Genomic DNA, 22,775 nt, shown 5'->3' with positions numbered 1-22,775 from the left:
TGGCTCAAGGAGTAGAGCACTAGCCTTGAGCTGAAGAGCTGAGGGACAGCGCCCACAGTTCAGGCCCCTGACCAGCAAAAAAAAAAAAAAAAAAAGGAAGGAAAGAAGGAAGGAAGAAAGAAAGAAAGAAAAATAAATAAAATCATGAGGCTGGGAATATGGCTTAATGGTAAGAGTGCTTGCCTAGCTAGCATGCATGAAGTCCTGGGTTGGATTCCTCAGTACCACATAAACAGAAAAGGCTAGAAGTGGTGCTGTGGCTCAAGTGGTAAAGTGCTAGTCCTTAAGCAAAAAAAGCTCAGGGACAGTGCCCAGGCCCTGAATTCAATCAAGCCCCAGGACTGGCAAAAAAGAAAGAAAAAAAAATCATGAGAACATCGGCCCAGGATCAACCTGACTGATAAGAAAATCAAAATTGAGTTCATACTCCCAATTAGAAACTGGTTCATTAAACTATTTTTGTTATGGTAATAATGGTGCTGGGTCTTAAACCCAGGGCCTTTCATATGCTAGGCAAGTGCTCTGTCACTGAGCCATCATCAAGTTGTTTGGGGGTAAGGAAGGCAAGGGGTATATGGGTGGGTAATGAGGCTTGAACTCAGGGCCTGGGCACTGTCTCTTAGCTCTTTTACTCAAGACTGGACTCTATATCATTTGAGCCACAGCTCCACTTCCAGATTTTTGATAGATAAATAGAGATTCTGCCTGAGCTGGATTTGAACCATGATCCTCAGATCTCAGCCTCCTGAGTAGCTAGGGTTACAGACGTGTCACTGACACCCACTCAACAAGCCTATTATGGCCATTGCATCTGTACAACTGAGGAAGAGATAGTCCTTATTTATTTTAAATAAGATGTCCTTCAGTGATCATGGTATGAAATCAAACCAACAAAGATATCACAATCACACACATGAGGGTGGCTACAATCAAAACAACAAATAATAGTGGGACATTGTGGCTCAAGCCTATAATTCTATCTACTTGGTAAGCAAAGATTGGAGGAGGCTCACAATTCAAGGCCAGCCCAGGCATAAAACAAGCTAACTCTTTTTTTTTTTTTTTTTTGGGTCCGGTCGTGGGGCCTGAACTCTGGGCCTGGGCGCTGTCCCTCAGCTCTTCAGCTCAAGGCTAGCGCTCTACCATTTGAGCCACAGCACCACTTCCGGCTTTTTTCTTTTTGCTTATGTGGTGCTGAGGAATCGAACCCAGGGCCTCAGGCATGCAAGGCAAGCGCTCTACCACTGAGCCACCTTCCCAGCCACAAAACAAGCTCTTATACCTAAAATAACTAAAGCCAAAAGGGGCTAGCAGAACAGCTCAAGTGATAGAGTACTTAACAGCAAGTATGGAACCCTGAGTCTAAACCTCAGAACTAAAGGGGGAAAAAAAGTGTTGAAGACATAGCTGATAAGAATGTAAACTGGGGCTGGGAAGGTGGCTCAGTGGTAGAGCGCTTGCCTTGCATGCCAGAGGCCCTGGGTTCGATTCCTCAGCACCACATAAGCAAAAAGAAAAAAGCCGGAAGTGGCGCTGTGGCTCAAGTGGTAGAGCACTAGCCTTGAGTGGAAGAGCTGAGGGTCAGCGCCCAGGCCCAGAGTTCAGGCCCCACAACTGGACCCAAAAAAAAAAAAAAAAAAGAATGTAAACTGATGCCACCATCTTGAAAAATAAACCAGCAGGTAGTCACTCAAAAAATTAAACCAAGCCGGGCGCTGGTGGCTCACGCCTGTAATCCTAGCTACTCAGGAGGCTGAGATCTGAGGATCGCGGTTCAAAGCCAGCCCGGGCAGGAGAGACCGTGAGACTCCTATCTCCAATAAACCACCAGAAAACCGGAAGTGGCGCTGTAGCTCAAGTGGTAGAGCGCTCGTCTTGAGCTGAAGAGCTGAGGGACAGTGCCCAGGCCCAGAGTTCAAGCCCCACGACCGACAAAAAAAAAAAAAAAAATTAAACCATATGACCCAGCAATTTCATTCTGAAGTATGTAAGTCAAGAGAAATAAAACTATATATCCACAAAAGCATGTATACAAGTGTTCATAATAATAAAAAGTGGAAGCGACCGAAATCTCCATCACCTAAAAATAAACAAAATGTGGTACATTCATGGCAAGGAATATTACTCAATTAGAAAAAATAATTACAGCTTTTTTTTTTTCTAGGCGCCCGGGAAGATGGCGGACATTCAGACGGAGCGTGTGTACCAGAAGCAGCCTACCATCTTCCAAAATAAGAAGAGGGTGCTGCTGGGAGAAAGTGGCAAGGAGAAGCTCCCCGATACTACAAGAACATCGGTCTAGGCTTCAAGACGCCCAAAGAGGCCATTGAGGGGACCTACATTGACAAGAAATGCCCCTTCACCGGTAATGTCTCCATCCGAGGGCAGATCCTGTCTGGCGTGGTGACCAAGATGAAGATGCAGAGGACCACTGTCATTCGCCGAGACTACCTCCACTACATCCGCAAGTACAATCGCTTCGAGAAGCGCGACAAGAACATGTCTGTGCACCTTTCCCCCTGCTTCAGGGACGTCCAGATCAGTGACATTGTCACCGTGGGCGAGTGCCGGCCCGAGCAAGACCGTGCGATTCAACGTGCTCAAGGTCACCAAGGCCGCTGGCACCAAGAAGCAATTCCAGAAGTTCTGAGATGACACTGCCCCCTCCCCAGGACAAATAAAGTCATTTTCCACTCTCAAAAAAAAAAAAAAGAAAAAAGAATTACATAGTAATGTATACTACAACATGGTAAAGCCTGAACTTCCTTGAACTTTATCCTAAGTAAAAGGAACCAGTCATATAAAATCACATAATCTAACATGCTGGTCTATGCCTGTAATCCCAATATTTGAGAACTGAGGCTGGAAGATGGCAAGTTTGAAACCAGCCTGGACTATATAGATACTTTGTCTCAGAAAAATAGAGAAAGACTAAGAGACAGAGACAGAGAGAAAGAGAGAGACAGACAGAGAGAGAGAGAAAGAGAGAGAGAGAGAGCGATCATATACAAAATGTCCCAAAAGGCAAATCTACAGAGACCAAAAATTAGATTAGTGATTGCCTAGGGCTGGCGGTTTAGGAGGCTGAGGAAAAATGAGGAATTGGGCTGGGAAGGTGGCTCTGTGGTAAAGTACTTGCCTCACATACATGAGGCCCTGGATTAGATTGCTCAGCACCACATAAGCAGAAAAAGCCAGAAGTGGTGCTATGGCTCAAGTGGTGGACCACTAGCCTTGAGTAAAATGCAACTCAGGGATAGCACCAAGGCCCTGAGTTCAAGCCCCAGGACTGGCAAAAAAAAAAAAAAAAAATGGGAAGTAACTATTAATGGGTACAAGTTTTAGGCAGAGAGTAGTAAACATATTCCAAGACTATAGTGATGACATACTAAAAAGTCCCTGAAGAAGCGAGGCAACAGTGGCTCACATCTGTAATGCTAGCTAGTTAGGCTGTTCAGGAACAGGGCCCAGGCCCTGAGTTCCAGCCCCACGACCTTCACTTAAAAAAAAAAAAAAAAATGAGCCAGGCATCGGCGGCTCATGCCTATAATCCTAGTTACTCAGGAGACTGAGATCTGAGGATCACAGTTCAAAGCCAGCCCAGGCAGGAAAGTCCATGAGACTCATCTCCAATTAACCACCAGAAAACTGGAAGTGATGCTGTGGCTCAAGTGGTAGAGCAATAGCCTTGAGCTGATGTGCTCAAAGACAGCACCCAGACCCAGAGTTCAAGCCCCAGGACCAACTAAAAAAAAAAAACCAGAAACAAAAAAAAAAGTCAGGGCTGGGAAGATGGCTCAGTGGTTGAGTGCTTGCCTTGCACGCCTGAGGCCCTGGGTTCGGTTCCTCAGCACCACATAAGCAAAAAGAAAAAAGCCGGAAGTGGCGCTGTGGCTCAAGTGGTAGAGCGCTAGCCTTGAACTGAAGAGCTGAGGGACAGTGCCCAGGCCCAGAGTTCAGGCCCCACGACCGGACCCAAAAAAAAAAAAAAAAAAAAGTCACTAAAGAGTATACTCTAAATACATCAATTGTATATTGGTAAATTGCTCATATATACAGTGACACACATCTAGTGACAAAGCAAATGGGACAAAATGTTAATAGTGACTAAAAGATTGTACTGGGATTCTTTGTTTTATCCATTCCAATGTTTCTCTAAGTATAAAAATATATCACAAGATAAAAACAAATAGCTATCCTAGAGGGAACCACACAAAGTATTCTTTTGTAACATGAAACGGAAATCTGAACTAGAAAAAAAATGCTGTATATTTTAACCCACTCCTTACCCTATTATATTACTGCAAAGCATGTCAAGTATCACTCAAGTCCCAGAAAAGAAAAATGAAATGTAGCAAAGGAAAAAAAGGAAGGAAATGACATTAAGAGTTTTACTTCAGTGCATTCTAAGTGTTTAAAGTTCACATAGGGGGCTGGGAAGGTGGCTCAATGGTAGAGCACTCGCCTTGCATGCTCGAGGCCCTGGGTTCGATTCCTCAGCACCACATTAAAAAAAAGCCGGAAGTGGCGCTGTGGCTCAAGTGGTAGAGTGCTAGCCTTGAGCTGAAGAGCTGAGGGACAGCGCCCAGGCCCAGAGTTCAGGCCCCACGACCAGACCCAAATAAATAAATAAATAAATAAAGTTCACATAGGATACTAGCCAATTTCCCATCTATACTTTTTTTTTTGTCGGTCGTGGGGCCTGAACTCTGGGCCTGGGCACTGTCCCTCAGTTCTTCAACTCAAGGCTAGTGCTCTACTACTTGAACCACAGCATCACTTCCGGCTTTTTTCTTTTTGCTTATGTGGTGCTCGGGAATCAAACCCAGGGCCTCATGCATGCAAGGCAAGTGCTCTACCACTGGAGCCACCTTCCCAGCCCCCTCCCATCTATTCTTATATCCCCAGTCTTTCCTCTTCAATTTGTGGTGTGTGTGTGTGTGTGTGTGTGTGTGTGCGTGCGCGCGCATGCGTGTGTGCATGCATGCGTGCACGCGCATGTGCACACTGCTACAGGAGCTTGAACTCCTCAGGCTTGTCACTCAAGGCTGGCACTCTACCACTGAGCCACATCTCCATTTCCAACTTTTTGCTGATTAACTGGAGATTAGGTTTGTCTACCTGGGCTGGCTCTGAATTGTGATTCTCAGATCTCAATCTCCTGAGTAGCTAGGATTAGAGGTGTGGGCCATGAGCACCCGACTTCTCTTCAATTCTTGACAAAGCCCTCTGCCAGAGCCTGAGAAAACCGAAATCATGGATGAAAGAAACCAAGACATTCCTAACTCAAGGCTTAGGTATGAGTCTAACCAAAGGAACTTTCAAATCATTGTTAGATATTGGTCCTAAAGCCAGGCGCTGGTGGTTCACACCTGTAATCCTAGCTACTCAGGAGGCTGAGATCTAAGAATCACAGTTCAAAGCCAGCTGGAGCAGGAAAGTCTCTGAGACTCTTATCTCCAATAAACCACTCAGAAAACTGAAAGTGGCACTGTGGCTCAAGTGATAGAGCATTAGCCTTGAGCTGAAGAGGTGAGGGACATTGCCCAGGTCGAGTTCAACCCCAAGACGCACAAAAAAAAAAAAAAACCTGGTCCTAAGTACTATAGAATGAAACTTTCAGGTAGAAATGATGGAAGCAAACACAGATATCTCACTTAGTATGCACCAGTAATAGAAAACATAAATCAGAAGCACTTCTTCCAGATTTGCTTATGTGAAAACCAATAAACAGACACCAGTTTTTAAATTTTATTAGACTTGTATATCACTTAATGGATTACCTTCCGCTCTTTCCAAACTAAAGTACTTCCTCAACTAATCTAAAAAGAAAACAAATTAAATTGACACCTCTCCCAGTTCCTCGCACATCAAAGAATGTTTAAATGCTTGAGAATGAAAGGGGAAAAGATGACAGCAAGAGACTTTGACACAATTCCAGTGATCTGAGTCTATATTCAGCACAGCAAGCTCCATGCTTATTGTTATAAACAGATTAATAAATCTTAATCCTTCTACAGAAAACCAGAAAGAACTTCTTCAATTTTCTGTTCTGGATATACTTGAGAGTTTTAGTGCTAGCTGAGGTAACTTACTTTGCTTGAAGAACATACACTTTTCAGTACCACACTTTTCAGTACCTCCCTAGAGAACCTGAATGTAATACACAACTTCCTGTAGTTTCACTGACTATGACCTCACCAGTTTGAGAGCTATAAGGCAGGCAGAAGAGAGAAAATGCACCCTAGATAGTCTCAGCATGGACTGTACACAGCTATTTGTAATGTTTTAGTCAAAGAATCCCCCTGGCTGGTCCACTTTCCCCTAACAAACTACCAGAAATAAAGAGGGGAAAAATGCTTCAGTGTCTATTGTAACAAAGGCCATCTATTGATAGTCTTGGCATTAAGCAATTTTAACTACATTTAAAAGACAGAAAACACCCTTCTTAACACATTTATACAATTCATCCTTCTTACTTCCCAATAAGCTTGCATAGAGATATAATCTTAGCTTACTAAGCCAGATAATTAACAGATATTAAAAAAGAATCACATTCTCTTTCAATGAAAGTGTTAAATACCTTTTTTTTTCTTTTTTTCTTGTTGTTGTTGTTTTTGTTGTTGATCTGGGCCTGGGCGCTGTCCCTCAGCTCTTCAGCTCAAGGCTTGCACTCTACCACTTGAGCCACAGAACCACTTCCAGCTTTTTCTGCTTATGTGGTGCTGAGGAATGGAACCCAGTGCCTCATGCATGCAAGGCAAGCACTCTACCACTGAGCCACCTTCCTAGCCCCCCTTTTCTTGTTCTTTAACAATTTGGGGAGCTGGGTGCCAGTAGCTCACATCTGTAATCCTAGCTACTCAGGAGGTGGTTCAAAGCCAGTCCAGGAAAGAAAGTCCATGAGACTCTTATCTCCAATAAACTACTCAGAAAACTGGAAGTGGTGCTATGGCTCAAGTGGCCTTGAGCTGAGGACAGCACTCAGGCCCAGTGTTCAAGCCCCGTGATCGATAATAATAATAACAATAATTTTGGGATCTACTTATGCAATGCTTTTTATTAACATGCTCTTTGACATAAGGAAATTATCTAGCTTGCCCCCAGGCACAGAAATAGTCAAGAGTAGCAAGGCGGTTGGTGGTTCACAACTTTTATCCTAGCTACTCAGGGGCTGAGATCTTGTTTGAAGTCAGTTCAAGCAGGAGAGTCTGTGAGACTCTTCTCTAATTAATCACCCAAAAGCCAGAAATTGAGCCATGGCTCAAGTGGTAAATCACTAGCCTTGAGCAAAAAAGCTCAGGACAGCACCCAAACTCTGAATTCAAACCCCAGGAACACACACACTCCACGTGCGCGCGCGCACACACCACACACACACACACACACACACACACACATATCAATTGCCGATTAGGAAAGTTTGGCCTCATAACTCATGACCTTACTAGCAGTAACTTCTCAGCTTCATTCCTATGTTTAGCAGTTGTAAATCAATGTTTTTATCTTCTAAAATCAAGCAGCTTCACAATTTAACAGACAACATAAAGTATATCATAAAAGAACATTTAAATTGGGTGCCACTGGCTCACACCTGTAATCCTAGCTACTCAAGTAGCTGAGATCTAAGGATCATGATTTAAAGCCAGCCAGGGCAGGCAAGTTCTTGAGACTCTTATCTCCAATTAACCATTAGAAAACCAGAAGTGGCTCTGTGGCTCAAGTGGTAGAATGCTCACCTTGAGCTGAAGAGTTCAGGGACAGTGCCCAGGCCGAGTTCAAGCCCATGACCACCAACAACATCAAAAAAGAACATTTAGCAGGCTGGGGATAAAACTCAAATGGGAGAATGGAGGCAAATGGAAGGCCCTTAGTTCAAACTTCAATACTTACCAAAAGAAAAAAACACTGGTCTATTTCACCTTTAAGTTTCTTTTATTAAAAACTACTGAACTATTTTTAACTTTTCTCAACATGTGTTTTTTAAAAACCTTAGCCCACTCGATGTGACGCAGTTAAATGTGACAAAAGGTGCACTAGACCAAGAGGACAAGCAATGAACTAGCAGGATGCAGGTCCTGCCATCCTTCCTTCATTTTCCTATCTCAGTACCTTCCAGCATCAATACCTAGAACTGAATTCCAACAGCTACACCATCCCAAAGCCACAAACTTTATATGACAAGATGATAGCACTTGCAAATCTTTTTTTTTTTTTTAGTTTGCCAGTCGTGGGGCCTAAACTCTGGGCCTTGGCACTGTCCCTCAGGTCTTCAACTCAAGGCTAGCGCTCTACCACTTGAGCCACAGTGCCACTTCCGGCCTTTTCTGCTTATTGGTGCTGAGGAATCGAACCCAGGGCCTCATGAATGCAAGGCAAGCACTCTACCACTGAGCCACCTTCCCAGCCCCCCACCCCTTTTTTTTTGTCAGTCATGGGGCTTGAACTCTGGGCCTGGGCATTGTCCCTCAGCTCTTCAGCTCAAGGCTAGTGCTTTACCACTTGGGCCACAGTGCCACTTCAGGTTTTCTGGTGGTTTATTGGAGTTAAGAGTCTCAGGAGGGGTTGGTAAGGTGGCTCAATGGTAGAGTGCTTACCCTCCATGCATGAGACCCTGGGTTTGATTCCTCAGCACCACATAAGCAGAAAAGGCCAGAAGCTATGGCTCAAGTGGTAGAGCGCTAGCCTTGAGCTGAAGAACTGAAGGACAGTGCCCAGACCCAGAGTTCAGGCCCCACAACTGACCAAAAAAGGAAAAGAGTCTCACGGACTTTCCTGCCCAGGCTGGCTTTGAACCTCGATCCTCAGACCTCAGCCTCCTGAGTAGCTAGGATTACAGGCGTGAGCCACTGGCTCCCAGGTTGCAAAAATCTTAAGACCTACAAAAATGAGTTTAGAACAATAAAGTTACCCTCACAAAAGGCCTAGTATTAATTGCATTACTGCTTCATGATTTTTTTTTTTCACCAAACTGCTACTGATCTGAGGAAAACTTAATTTTTTTTTGGTCTGTCATGGGGTTTGAACTCAGGGCCTTGTTGCTGTCCCTGAGCTTTTTTTTTTTTTTTTTTTCAAATTCTTTTTTGTGATTAAGTGATTATATAATTTCCCAAATTTCACAGTATTGTGGGATAATGATGCTCAGTTAAAGTCACAAATTCATCCTAACTTTCATGGGGCAAATTGTCTATCATGGTCTATTAACATTTATGAGTTCTATGAGCTTTGCAATACAGTTATTTCTTCCACATTGGGTGATGTCCCTGAGCTTTTAAGCTACATCACTTCTGGTTTTCTGGTAGTTTCTTGGAAATAAGAGTCTCACAGACTTTTCTGCCAGGGCTAACTTTGGAACTCAATCCTCAGATCCCAGCCTCCTGAGTAGCTAGGATTACAGGTGTGAGCCACAGCTCCCAGCTAAAATACTAGTTTTATGTATGTATATATTTATTTATTTGCATTTCAGGAGTTTGAACTCAGGGCCCACCATGTAAGCCATACTTTCAGCCCCAATTTATCATAATTTTAAAAGACTTTTTTTTTTTTTTTTTTTTGCCAGTTCTGGGGCTTGAACTCTGGGCTTGGAAGCTGTCCCTGAGCTCCTTTTGCTTAAGGCTAGCTTTCTAACACATGAGTCACAGCACCACTTCCGGCTTCTTCTGTGATTAACTAGAGATGAGAACTTCAGAATCTTTCCTGCTCAAGCTGGCTTCAAATCACGTTTCTTCAGATCTCAGCCTCCTTGAGAAACTAGGATTACAGGAGTGAGCCACCGGGACCCGGCTGACAGTTCATTTTGATCATCTGAAGTGTGCACCAAATCTTTTTTGCATTACAAACACAGAAATTTTTCTAGTGACAATAACACCACCACCAAAAAAAAAAAGTCAAAAATCTATCCTGTCTCTGAAGCAAAATCAAATTAGTAAACAGGAGGATGACTTTCGAAAGAGAAAATTTGCAATGAACAGTGACCACATCGTGACAGAAAAGCAGAAAGGAGTTTCCCCCATCAGATCGGAATGACACAAATTTAAAGCACAACATAACCACTGAAACCCACTAAGTGGGCATTCCAGACCCAAAAAGAAAACAAAAACTTTTCAAACTGGTACAATTCAAAGGCTTCAATAATGTTAAGGTGGAATTGATGGGAATTTTATAATGCTGACGCTTTCCTGCAATGAGTGTTAAATCTGGTTAGGGCCCTACCATCACGTCCTCCTCCACCACCACCGCCACTTTTCCTTTGAAAGGCAACTTGAGAAGCATCATCGCACAGCACAAGACAGCACAGCTTCCCCAACCAGGATGCTGCCCTTTTATTCATAAAGGACATCAATTACTTTTCATTAAAAGGCATGGCGTCCCGGGTAGGAGCCCTCCCTAGTGCCAAAGGAGTTCCCATTCTTCTTGGTGCTGCCCCAAGTTCACGCCATCCCTTCATGTCCCACGCAGATGGGCAGAGCTACAATCTGTAGGCAAACCCAGGGGACCCAGCCCAGGGCCGGGTTATAACGGTTTTTGAGAAACTAGTCTCAAGGGTTTCTTGGGAAGAGTCCAGAAAAACTCTTCAAGTTACTGTTTTGCTTTTTTTAAGTCTGGGTGGAAGTAACTTTCCCTTGGACGTGGGATGTCTTCTTCCCTCCCCAAAGGAAGTGTCGGAGGCCAAGCTCCCCAGGATTCTGTACAAAGTCACTCGACCTCCCTCCGGCTGAGCGCACCACCACCCTTCGCGGTTCCCCATCGCCGTCGCCGACGCGCCCTCCGCGCAGAGGACGGCCCCGAGGCCGCGCGGCCCCGGCGGCCGCCCGGCCCCTCGCCCCGTCCCCCACCTCCACGTCAACGCCCCCCTGGCCGGCGCACACCCTGCGTCCCGCCGCCCGACCCTCGCTCTGGCCCGGGACAAAGCGGGGATGGCTGAGGGGGAGTCCTACGGGGTCCCCGCAGGGCCTGGGCGCACACTTACCCGACAGCTCGTCCGGCTCCAGCCCGGTCTCCGTGTCCAGCCCACAGATGACAAAGTAGTCGGCGAAACGACTGGGCGCCGAGCCCCCACCTCCTCCTCCTCCTCCACCGCCGCCGCCGCCGCCGCCGCCGCCGCTCATGGCGCCCGGGCCAAGCCGGGCGGGCCGTGCGGAGAGGCGCGGAGCCCCCACACCCGGGCGCCCGGCCGCCCTCGGCCGCCCCTCACGCCGCCGCCGCTGCCGCCGCTACCGCGGCTCTGGTTGCCACCCCCGGGCCTGGCCCGGTCCCCGCGGCCGCCACTGCCGTGATGGGGCAGGGGGGCACCGGGCTGCCCCGCGCTGCATCCTGAACGCTTCTCCTCCGCGTCGCCGCCTGCTGAGAGCGCCGCGGCCCGAGCGAGCCTGGAGAAGGGCGGAAAGCGCCCGGGAGCCCCCGCCGCGGCCCCCTCCCGCCCGCTGACCGCGCTGCGCATGCGCAGTCGGGGAGGGGCGGGCTCCCGGCGGAAAGGATGACGTGATGCTCTTCAGGCCCGGCGGGCCTCCGCGTCCCTGGCGGCCGCCGCAGCGCGGTCCACAAACCCCACCATCGACCCTCACCTGGACTGCAACTCCCTTTGGGTGGGCTGGGCTGAAGAGGTACGAGAAGAGTGGGCTCATCCCTCAGAGCCACGCCCCTGGCCCACCAAACAGACACTAGAAGTCTGCAGATCTCAGCCCGGCCCTGTTAATGTGGATAGGGTAGCTGGACAAACCTTCCCAGTTAACCCACCCAATCCTATCTCCAGCCCCCAGACCTTTCTGTCTCCGCTTTTTGGTGTCAATGATGGGCCTATACCCTGTAGAGCTAAGGAAAACCCTTCTTTTGGAAGGAATGGATTAGCCTGATTAACATTTACCCTTAATTTACAGATAGAGAAACTAAGGCTCCGAGAAAAAGCAAGGATTTTCCTGAAGTTAAATCTGCATTATGAACCAGTGCAAGGTCAGCTCACAACTTCCCACCGGCTCATGCAGAGTTTTTTCTGGTGTGTAATGAGCTCCCCACTATCTCACTGGAAGCCTACAGAGACCCCTGCCACTTGGAAACTCCCTTTCTCTCCTACCATAAGAATTAAGCATCCAGAGCTGGGAAGGTGGCTCAGTGGTGGAGTGTTTGCCTTGCATGCATGAGGCCCTGGGTTTGATTCCTCAGCACCACATAAGCAGAAAAAGCCAGAAGTGGTGCTGTGGCTCAAGTATAGAGCTAGCCTTGACTTGAAGAGCTGAGGGACAGTGCCCAGGCCCAGAGTTCAGGCCCCACAACCGACAAAAAAAAAAAAGCATCCATCCCTGAGCCAGTCTACCTGCCTTGAGAGAAGAGGGTGGGTGTCACAGAGGGAAACTTACTTCCCAGTTCCTGTTCCGTGGCTCAAGAATGGACACACTGAGGCTGGGAAGGTGGCTCAGTAGTAGAGCGCTTGCCTTGCTTGCATGAGGCCCTGGGTTCGATTCCTCAGCACCACATAAGCAAAAAGAAAAAGCCGGAAATGGTGCTGTGGCTCAAGTGGTAGAGCGCTAGCCTTGAGCTGAAGAGCTGAGGGACAGCGCCCAGGCCCAGAGTTCAGGCCTCACGACCGGACCAAAAAACAAAAAAAAAAAAGAATGGACACACTGATTTCTCACAGAAGTTAGACAGGTGTCTCTTTATTAGGAAAAAACTCAAGTAGGCAAGGAGGCAATACAGTATAGTTGTTTACTAGTGTGAGCTCTAGAAACAGAGCTCACAAGTAAATCTCTTGATTTTACCATTTACTGTATGACCTCGGGCAAGTTAATCTCTAGGTGCCATCATTCAGTTTTTAATGATGATTACAAGAGACAAATGTCTGTATAGATAGATTGTTGATAATTCTGCCTGGAATGTGAAGGCACTTAGTAACTATTACAGATTATCATCATTGCACCAGAAAGAGGCTTTTTCAAGTTTTGTTCAGGGAGACTGCCATTAACAGCCATGGAAAACAATTGGCTTCCCCAAGGGCCGAACCTGGACTCTCTCTTGGGTTCTCTCCTTTGTACTTCTCTCAACTACTAGTTCCCTTGGGGAGGATGGCCTGGAGGTCACAGCAAACATCACTGGAAACCTTGGCACTTGCTCCTCTCTGTATCAAACCTATCAGAACTGGTGGGGGAAAAATGAGCAATAGCTTCACAAAGTCTATTCAAGGTGATGCCCAACCCGTCCTGCATGCAGCAGAGAGAGTGGAGGAGACAGCCAAGCTAAATAGTTAACTTACAGAAAGGGAGCATGGGGCTGGGAAGATGGGTCAGTGGTAGAGCACTTGCCTTGCAATGCATGAAGCCCTGGGTTCGATTCCTCAGCACTACATAAGCAAAAAGAAAAAAAAGCCGGAAGTGGCACTGTGGCTCAAGTGGTAGAGCGCTAGCCTTGAGCTGAAGAGCTGAGGGACAGCGCCCAGGCCCAGAGTTCAGGCCCCACAACTGGACCCAAAAAAAAAAAAAGAAAGAAAGGAAGCATGCTCCAATCTGAGGATTGGGGTTTGAAGCCAGCCAGGGCAGGAAAGTCCATGAGACTCTTACCTCCAATTTACCACCTAAAAGCCGGAAGTGGAGCTGTGAATCAAGCAGTAGAACACCAACCTTGAGGGTGGGGGAACCTTGGGGGAAAAGCCCAAGACCAGAATTCAAACCTAATGACTAGAAAAAAAAAAAAGTCCCAAAGAAACAGCAACAGCCTTGGGCTGCATCTGATAACTTATATATGAGGAAGTGTGAGACAGCAATAGAAGGAGCGAATGCTGGTAATATCCCTAAGTGACTCAACTTTCCCAAAAGTAGTGCATGAGCATGTGGATCTAGGTGCATGCCTGAATTTATTTCTATGTAACTAAACATTTGTGTACAGGAATAATTATTTATAAGAGTGTTTATATATAGCAAATGTACATTTGTGTATTTGTTCTCATAAATTTTTTTTTTTTGGTCCGGTCATGGGCTACTTCCGGCTTTTTTTCCTTTTTGCTTATGTGGTGCTGAGGAATTGAACCCAGGGCCTCATGCATGCAAGGCAAGCGCTCTACCACTGAGCCACCTTCCCAGCCCCTGTTCTCATAAATTTTGTGTGTCTGTGTGTGTGTCTGTCTGAAGAGACTGATGTAGACAGAGTAGTCCAAGCTGAGAAAGGACATCTTTGGCTCTCCAAGCTCAGAAATGACAATGGATACTTCTCTCAGTTCGTCTCCTCTCCTGTGTCCCCCTGGATTAAGAGCCTGTTCAGAGTCTGAATGGATGACCTTGTATGTGCTGTACCCAAGCTCTCTCCCTTAGACTGTAAACACAGTAGCCTCGTTATTCCCATCAGGCTGGTCTAGTAAGGGAGAAATGTTACGACCCTTGGACCAGATCCCAATAGGATGATATATTTATCTGTAGCTGAGTTCTCAAAGATTTAAAAGACTGATGGAATCATCAGGAACCTTGACTGTCCTGATGATTAGTCATCAAAGAAAGGAACAGGGAAGAGGATCCTCTAAAGGGGACAGGCAATCCTCACCTCAGTTTCCCAATTTCCACACAAACCACAGAATTTTGAAATCCACAACAAAAAGCATTTCAAGAAGGTCTACAAAAAATAAATAAATAAAAAGAAACATACAGGTAAAAGTTTAACAAGGATTTATTTAGCAAAGTAGGGTAAAGAAAGTTTTAACAAAAGGAAAAGAGGGCTGGGATTGTGGCTTAGTGGTATAGTGCTTGCCTAGCATGCATAAAGCCCTGGGTTCAAATTCCTCAGTACCACATAAACAGAAAAGGTTGGAAATGGCACTGTGGCTAAAGTGGTAGTATGCTAGCCTTGAGTAAAAGCAGCTCAGGGACAGTGCCCAGGCCCTGAGTTCATGCCCCAAGACTGGCAAAAAAAAAAAAAAAAAGGAAAAGGAAAAGGAAAAGAGAAGCACTTCCTGATTCACACACAGAAGGAGCAGAGAGACTCAAAATGGCAGCCATGGTCCTGGGTGTATATATATATATATATATATATATATTATATATATATATAGATATATATATACTATCTGAGCTAGGGACTTTCAGCTTGAACTCTTGGTTAGATATGTCATGTTGTCTAACAACTGTCAAATCATTTCACTAAATTTGTTTTTATTATTATATTTATTTATTTTTGTACTGATTCTAGAGCTGGAACTCAGGTCCTAGGCACTGCCCCTGAGCATCTTTGCTCAAGGCTAACTCTCTACCACTTGAGCCACAACTTCACTACCAGTTTTTTGGTGGATAACTTTTTTTTTTTTGGGTCCAGTCGTGAGGCCTGAACTCTAGGCCTTGGTGCTGTCCCTCAGCTCTTCAGCTCAAGGCTAGCGCTCTACCACTTGAGCCACATCGCCACTTCCGGCTTTTTTTTTTTTCTTTTTGCTTATGTGGTGCTGAGGAATCAAGCCCAGGGCCTCATGCATGCAAGGCAAGCGCTCTATCACTGAGCCACCTTCCCAGCCCTGGTGGATAATTTTGAGATAGATTCTTATGGCCTTTCCTGCCCAGACTGGCTTCAAACTGTGATCCTCATATGTTAGCCTCCTCTGTAGCTAGGATTACAGGTATAAGCCACAGATACCTGGATTTGTTTTATTTTTATTTTACTACTTTAATTTTTTAAATTTTTTGAGTTTGCTGGTACTGAGTACAGGGCCTCAGACTATCCTTTAGTATTTTCACTCAAGTCTGGTGCTTTGTCACTTGAGCCACAGCTCTACTTCCAGCTTTTTGGATGTTAATTAGAGGTAGGAGTCTCATGGACTTTCCTGTTCTGGCTGACTTTGAACCACAATCCTCAGATCTCAACCTCCTGAATAACTAGGATTAGAGGTGTGAGACATCAGCAACTGGCTTCAATTTTTTTATATATTAATAGTTAACATTTAATACATTCATACAGATAGAAAAGACAATCGAAAGTTTCTCTCACTTGTATGGCTCCCAGCAATCACATGGTTTGCTTTCCCAGAGTAAACCAATGTGTGAGTGCTGGGGCTTGAACACAGGGCATCCCAAGCTCTAATTCAGCTTGCTTATTCTGTGGCACTGTACCAGTTGAGCCACAAACTCAAAAGTCCAGGTTGGTGGGTGGGGGTGGGGGGGGGAAGTATATGCACTAGGGCCTGAACAAAGGACTTACTATCTTTGAGATTTTGTGCTCAAGGCTAGCAAGCCTCACATTCTTGCTTGGCTTTTATGATCCAAACTGGTACGCTACCACTTGAGCCACACCTCTACTTCTAGATTTTTGCTGCTTAGTTGGAGATAAGAGTTTCTCAAGATTTGTCTTACCCAGACTGGCTTTGAGCCATCATCCTCAAATTTCAACCTCCTGAGTAGCTAGGTATACCAGCATGAGGCAACAGCTCACGACTTCTGCACTTCCTCCTACATTGCCACCTCCTCCTCTTCTTCCTCCTCCTGCTTCTCCTCCTCCTCCTTTTTTCTCTTCTTCTTCCTTTTTTATGCAGGTACTAGGACTTAAATTCAGGGTCTAGTGCTTTAACTTTCTCACCCCCTGCTGGAGCTTTACCACTTGAACCACCTCTCCAGTCCAAACCTTTTTATTGTTAATTTTTTGCTGGTTAATTGGGGATAGAATATCAGTTTTCTGCCCAACTAGGTTTCAAACTGTAGTTCTCAGGTCTCAGCCTCTCTTGAGTAGCTAAGATTACAGGCGTATGGTGGGGGTCTCTCAACTTTTTCTTTTTTTGGGGGGGGTCCGGTCGTGGGGCCTGAACTCTGGGCCTGGGCACTGTCCCTCAGCTCTTCAGCTCAAGGCTAGTGCTCTACCACTTGAGCCACAGCACCACTTCCGGCTTTTTTTTCTTTTTGCTTATGTGGTGCTGAGGAATCGAACCCAGGGCCTCATGCATGCAAGGCAAGCGCTCTGCCACTGGCCATCTTTCCAGCCCTTAACTATTTTTTTTTTCTAAGCTCAGTTTATCAGCATTCGAGTCTCCAACCCAGAATCTGATTAAAGGACAGGGCTGCCACTCTCATGTACATATTGTACCAGGAAACATAACTCATTGAAGTCACCACTAACTTATATTCAGTACTAGCTTATTATGACATTTCCCAACAGATGGCAGTGAAGTATCTGAAGAAAGGGGCATCTTTTTCTAGTTCACTCAAGTAACCAGTAAACTGGCCATGAGATGCACACTGTATTGCCCTGCCTGGGCCTAGAAATGGCCAAACACAGAACTACAAAGTCAGCAGGGCGCCGGGGTGAGATCTGAGGATCTCCGTTCAAAGCCAGCCTGGGCAGGAAAGTCTGTGAGACTTTTATCTCCAATAAACCACCAGAAAACAGGAAATGGTCCTCTGTCTCAATTGGTAGAGCGCTTGCCTTGAGCTGAAGAGTTGAGGGACAGTGCCAAGGCCCAAAGTTCAAGCCCCACAACTGACAAAAAAAAAAAAAAAAAAAAAACCAAAGTCATCATCCTTTGCTATTACATAGCTTCCTCTGTACCTTTGCTCCATTCTTCTCTCTTACCTTCCAGCCTCACAAGAGTACTCTTCGCTAGATACAGTCAGTTGAACTCAATGTCTGTTCCTACCTCCTGCTTCTCCATCTAGGATCATATTGTCATTCCCCTCACGACAGGGCAATGTGTTTGGTTTAATGCTATGCTGTTGTGGTCTGAAAATTCTAATCTTTGTGTGTGTGTGTGTGTGTGTGTGTGTGTGTGTGTGTGTGTGTTTGTTTTGTTTTTTTTGCCCATCCTAGGGCTTAAACTCAGGGCTTGGGTGATGTCCCTGAGTTTCTTTGAGCCACAGTTCCACTTCCAGCTTTCTAGTAGTCAGAGATAAGAATCTCACACTTTCTTATGATGGCTGGCTTCCAATCCTAATCCTTACATCTCAATCTGCTGAGTAGTTAGGATTATAGGCATGAGCCATCAGTACTTGGCTTTGTTTGTAACTTTATTAGTTTCAGGTCCAGCTCTTTATAACTGCAGAAATGCCCTGAACTCAACTTCTTCTGAAGTTAGTGGGTGCATAACTGACCAGCCTTTCTCTTCTACCCTTCCTTACCCCACTCTACCTAGACCCCCCCCCCCCCCTTTTTTTTTTTCTTGCCAGGCCTGGGGCTTGAAATCAATGCCTGGGCACTGTATTCTGCCTTTTCTGCTTATGTGGTACTGAGGAATTGAACCCAGGGCTTCATGCATGCTAGTTAGGCAAGCACTCTACCACTAAGCCACATTCCCAGCCCCTCCACTTCTGACTTTTTGTTAATTAGAGCTAAGAATCTCCTATCTAGGCTTGGCTTTGAACTGTGATTCTCAGATCTCAGCTTTCTGAGTAGCTAGGATTATAGACATGAGCCACAGCACCCAGCTTGTTTCATTTTTTATTTTTTTTCATTGGTCGTGGGGCTTGAACTCAGGGCCAGGCGCTGTCCCTCAGCTCTTCAGTTCAAGGCTAGTGTTCTACCACATGAGCCACAGCACCACTTCCAGTTTTCTGGGGTTAACTGGAGATAAGAGTCTCACAGACTTTCCTTCTTGGGCTGGCTTTAAACCCCAACCCTCAGATCTCAGCCTCCTGAGTAGCTAGGATTACAGGCGTGAGCCACCAGCGCCTGGCTGGCTTTTGTTTTTAATTAAACTTGTTTGTGCTAATCCTGGAGCTTTAACTCAGGGCCAGGACAATAAACCTGAGTCTTTTTGTTGTTGGCCATGGGGCTTGAACTCAGAGCTTGGGCGCTGTCCCTCAGCTCTTCAGCTCCAGGCAAGCCTCCACTGCTTGAGCCACAGTGCCATGGCCACTTCCGGTTTTTTAGTGGTTTATTGTAGATAAGAGTCTCACAGACTTTCCTGCCTGGGCTGGCTTTGAATCATGATCCTCAGATCTCAGCCTCCTAAGTAGCTAGGATTACAGGCATGAGCCACTGGCACCGGGCTGTACCTGAGCCTTTGTGCTTGTTTTTTTTTTTCCAGTATTTTTTTTTTGGGGGGGGGGGGTCTGGTCATGGGGCCTGAACTCTGGGCCTGGGCACTGTCCCTCAGCTCTTCAGCTCAAGGCTAGCACTCTACCACTTGAGCCACAGCGCCACTTCCGGCTTTTTTCTTTTTGCTTATGTGGTGCTGAAGAATTGAGCCCAGGGCCTCAGGCATGCAAGGCAAGCGCTCTACCACTGAGCCAACTTCCCAGCCCCAGCCTTTGTGCTTTGTGCTCAAGGCTAGTGCTCTATAACTTAAGCATCTCACTTTTTGTTGACTGGGAGGCAAGAATCTCAAGAGACTCCAGGCACCTGTGGCTCTCGCCTGTAATTCTAGCTACTCAGGAGGCTGAGATCTGAGGATCATGGTTCAAAGCCAGCCCGGGCAGGAAAGTCTGTGAGACTCTTCATTTAACCACCAGAAAACTGGAAGTGGAGCTGTGGCTCAAGTGGTAGAGCACTAGCCTTGAGCTGAAGAGCACAGGGACAGAGACCTACAACTGACAGAAAAAAAAAAAAAAAATCTCAAGACTTTCCTGCCCGGGCTGGCTTCAAACCACAATCCAATTTTCTGTGCACTGAAAAGTTAAGATTACAGGAATTGGGGCTGGGAAGGTGGCTCAGTGGTAGAGTGTTTGCATTGCATGCATGAGGCCCTGAATTTGATTCCTCAGACCACATAAGCAGAAAAAGCCAGAAGTGGCACTGTGGCTCAAGTGGTAGAGCACTAGCCTTGGTCTGAAGAGCTGAGGGACAGTGCCCAGGCCGAGTTCATGCCCCCATGACCACCCCCCCCAAAAAAAAAATGTCTCCATAAATTTGAAACTTAAATCTCTATTGTGTAGAATTGAGTTAATCCAACAATGCTGAGAGGCTGGGCCTTAGGAGGTGACTAGGATTAGACAAAATCCTCTGGGTAGAGCCCCATGACTGAATACTTTAGTGGCTTTAGGAGAGAGACTAGATGACTCAGAAAGATACTCATCCTATCTGATGCTTTGTACTACCTAGGGACTAGCTAGCTACTACTACCTGCTAGCAATAAAGGGCCAATAAAGTGTGGTCTTTCAGCCTTGGATCTCTAGATTAAGGAGCCAAACACTCCTTCTTTATAAAGTTACTAAAACTCAGGGCTGGAAGGTGGCATAATGGTAGAATGCTTGCCTAGCATGCATGAAACCCTGGGTTTGATTCCTTAGTACCACATAAACAGAAAAAGCCAGAAGTGGCACTGTGGCTCAAGTGGTAGAGCACTAGCCTTGAGCAAAAGAAACTCAAGGAGAACTCCCAGGCCCTTATACCATAAAGATGCCTATACCCCTTAATCCTTCTGTAACATCTCAGTTACCTAGTTTTGTTTTTGACCATATTGTGTTTTGAATTCAGGCCCTTGCACTTGCCAGGAAGGTCGTCTACCACTTGAGGCATGCCTGCAGGTTAACAGTTACATAGTACTAACCACAAGAGGTCAAGCAGTGTAATGGGGAAATGAGCTAATAGTATCTCTCTGGAACTCTGTTACTTTGAATGTAATATATTTAACACAATAAATGAAAGTAAACCGGGCACTGGTGGCTCACGCCTATAATACTAGCTACTCAGGAGGCTGAGATCTGAGGATTGAGGTTCAAAGCCAGCCCAGGCTGTGAGACTCTTATCCCCAATAAAAGCACTAGAAAACTGGAAGTGGCCCTGTGGCTTAAACAGTAGAGCGTTCACTTTGAGCTGAAGAGTACAGGGACAGCGCACCCAAGCCCAGAGTTCAAGCCCCACACCCAACAAAAAAATAAAGTAAAATGAAATAATAAATGGTACTAGAGTAACTTAAATGTCATATTTAGGATTTCATAGAAACACTTTTATTAAAAACTTCAATGAGGGCTGGGAAGATGGCTCAGTGGTAGAGTGCTTGCCTTGCATGCCTGAGGCCCTGCATTCGATTCCTCAGCACCACATAAGCAAAAAGAAAAAAGCCGGAAGTGGCGCTGTGGCTCAAGTGGTAGAGCGCTAGCCTTGAGCTGAAGAGCTGAGGGACAGTGCCCAGGCCGAGTTCAGGCCCCACGACCGGACCCAAAAAAACAAACAAACAAACAAACAAAAAACCCAACTTCAATGAATAAAAGCATTCCTTTGAGATTTTTTTTTTCTATCTTGAATTTGCTGGGCTCAGGTGATTCAAGTTGTAGTCCTAGCTACTCAAGAGGCTGAGATCTGAGGATTGAGGTTTAAAGCTATCTTGGGCAGGAAAGTCTTTTAAACAGTTATCTCCAATTAACCATCAGAAAACTGGAAGTGGAACTGTGTCTCAAGTGGTAGAGTGCTAGCCTTAATCAAACGAGCTCAGGGACAGCACCCAGGCCCTAAATTCAAGTTTTAAAGGTGTGTATGTATAGTGTGTTGGGTGTCAGTTCTGGGGCTTGAACTCAAGGCCTGGGTACTGTCCCTGAGTTTTTGGCTCAAGACTAGCACTCCACCATTTGTCCTACAGCTCCACTTTTAGCTTTTTGGTGGTTAATTGGTGGTAAGAGTCACAGACTTTCCAGCATGGGCTTGGCTTTGAACTGTGATTCTCAGACCTCAGCTTCCTGAGTAGCTAGGATTATAAGTGTGAGTCAACAGTACCTGACTTATTAGTTTTTGAGGCAGTTTTTCTGTGTAGCCCAGGCCAGGCTGGCCTTACATTTGTGTTCCTCCCGTCTTCCCCTTCCTGCTGGAATCACAGGTATGTAGTTTTTAAAGAAATGTAAGCATGTTCAGACCAGCTATGACATTCAGTGTTCCCCCCAGCAATGTATGATGAATAACTTTGATTTTCCATTTTTAGCAGCTTTATTCAGAATACCCAGATAGCAGAATCAACTCAGATGATTTTTCAAATGGATGGGTTGTTAAAAAAACTGGTTCATCTATACCACAGAATACTTCTGAGAAATAAACAGAACTAATGATTCATATAACAACATACATGACTGCTTATGTTAAATGACTTACTAAATTATTCTGATTGAGATAAACCAATCACAATAGGCCATATACTGTATAACTTTGTTTATATGATGTTTTAAACAAAAGAGGTTAATGGTTGCCAGGAGCTTAGGAAGAAGTAAATGTAGAGTAGAAATAAGTGTGGAATATAAAATAGCATTATAGCAGATCCCTGTGATAATGGATCTTGTATTAATCTGTTTTGAGCAAAATATTTGACTCTCAATAACCTTATTTATTTTTTTCCTACCAGTCCTGGGGCTGGCTGGTATAAGGTCCTGGGTTCAATCTCCAGCATCAAAGAAATGAAAGGGGAAAAAAAAAAGGAGCTGAAGCTTGAATTGACTTTTGGCATCAGGGCAAGTCTTTGACTCTGTGAATATGGGCCACCATGTGTATCTGGGGTACAACTTGCTGAAGCGTTCTTTCATGACAGTCAATGATAAAGATTGGCTATTCAACCAGGTGCCTGTGGCTTAAACCTGTAATCCTAGTTACTCAAAAGGTTGAGATCTGAGGATCACAGTTCGATGAGACTCTTATCTTCAATAAACTACTCAAATGAACTGAACTGGTACTGTGGCTCAAGTGGAAGAGCATTGGCCTTGAGCAAAAGAAGCTCAGGGACATTGCCTGGCCCAGAGTTCAAGCCCCAGGACTGGCAAAAAAAAAGAAGAAGATTGGCTATTCACTTTGGGGAAGAAAATACACCCAACCCTAAAATGACAGCTACAGTTTTCTAATAAGACAAAAGAATATACTCTGAGAATAGAGTAAGTACAATGTACACACCAGAATAAATACTGAGGTTTCTTGAG

At 45.5% G+C, this 22,775-nt stretch overlaps 1 protein-coding gene and 1 pseudogene across 2 annotated transcripts in view; one reads left to right on the top strand and one right to left on the bottom strand.

Moving 5' to 3' along the window:
* Positions 1–11,132, bottom strand: part of Dennd5a (DENN domain containing 5A) — a 97,804-nt gene extending 86,672 nt beyond the window's left edge. For both annotated transcript variants that reach the window (XM_042691361.1, XM_042691362.1), the window contains exon 1: positions 10,970–11,132. In XM_042691361.1, the coding sequence (XP_042547295.1) occupies positions 10,970–11,108 (139 nt within the window). In that variant the 5' untranslated portion in view covers positions 11,109–11,132. The remainder of the gene's footprint in view (positions 1–10,969) is intronic.
* On the top strand, positions 2,153–2,704 carry LOC122117634 (annotated as a pseudogene).
* Positions 11,133–22,775: the final 11,643 nt, after the last annotated feature.

This window comes from Dipodomys spectabilis, unplaced genomic scaffold (assembly GCF_019054845.1).
Source record: "Dipodomys spectabilis isolate Male_0828 unplaced genomic scaffold, ASM1905484v1 ptg000145l, whole genome shotgun sequence".
Lineage (NCBI taxonomy): Eukaryota > Metazoa > Chordata > Mammalia > Rodentia > Heteromyidae > Dipodomys > Dipodomys spectabilis.
The sequence above is the reverse complement of the archived record's forward strand: the minus strand, read 5'-3'. Positions and strand labels throughout refer to the sequence as shown.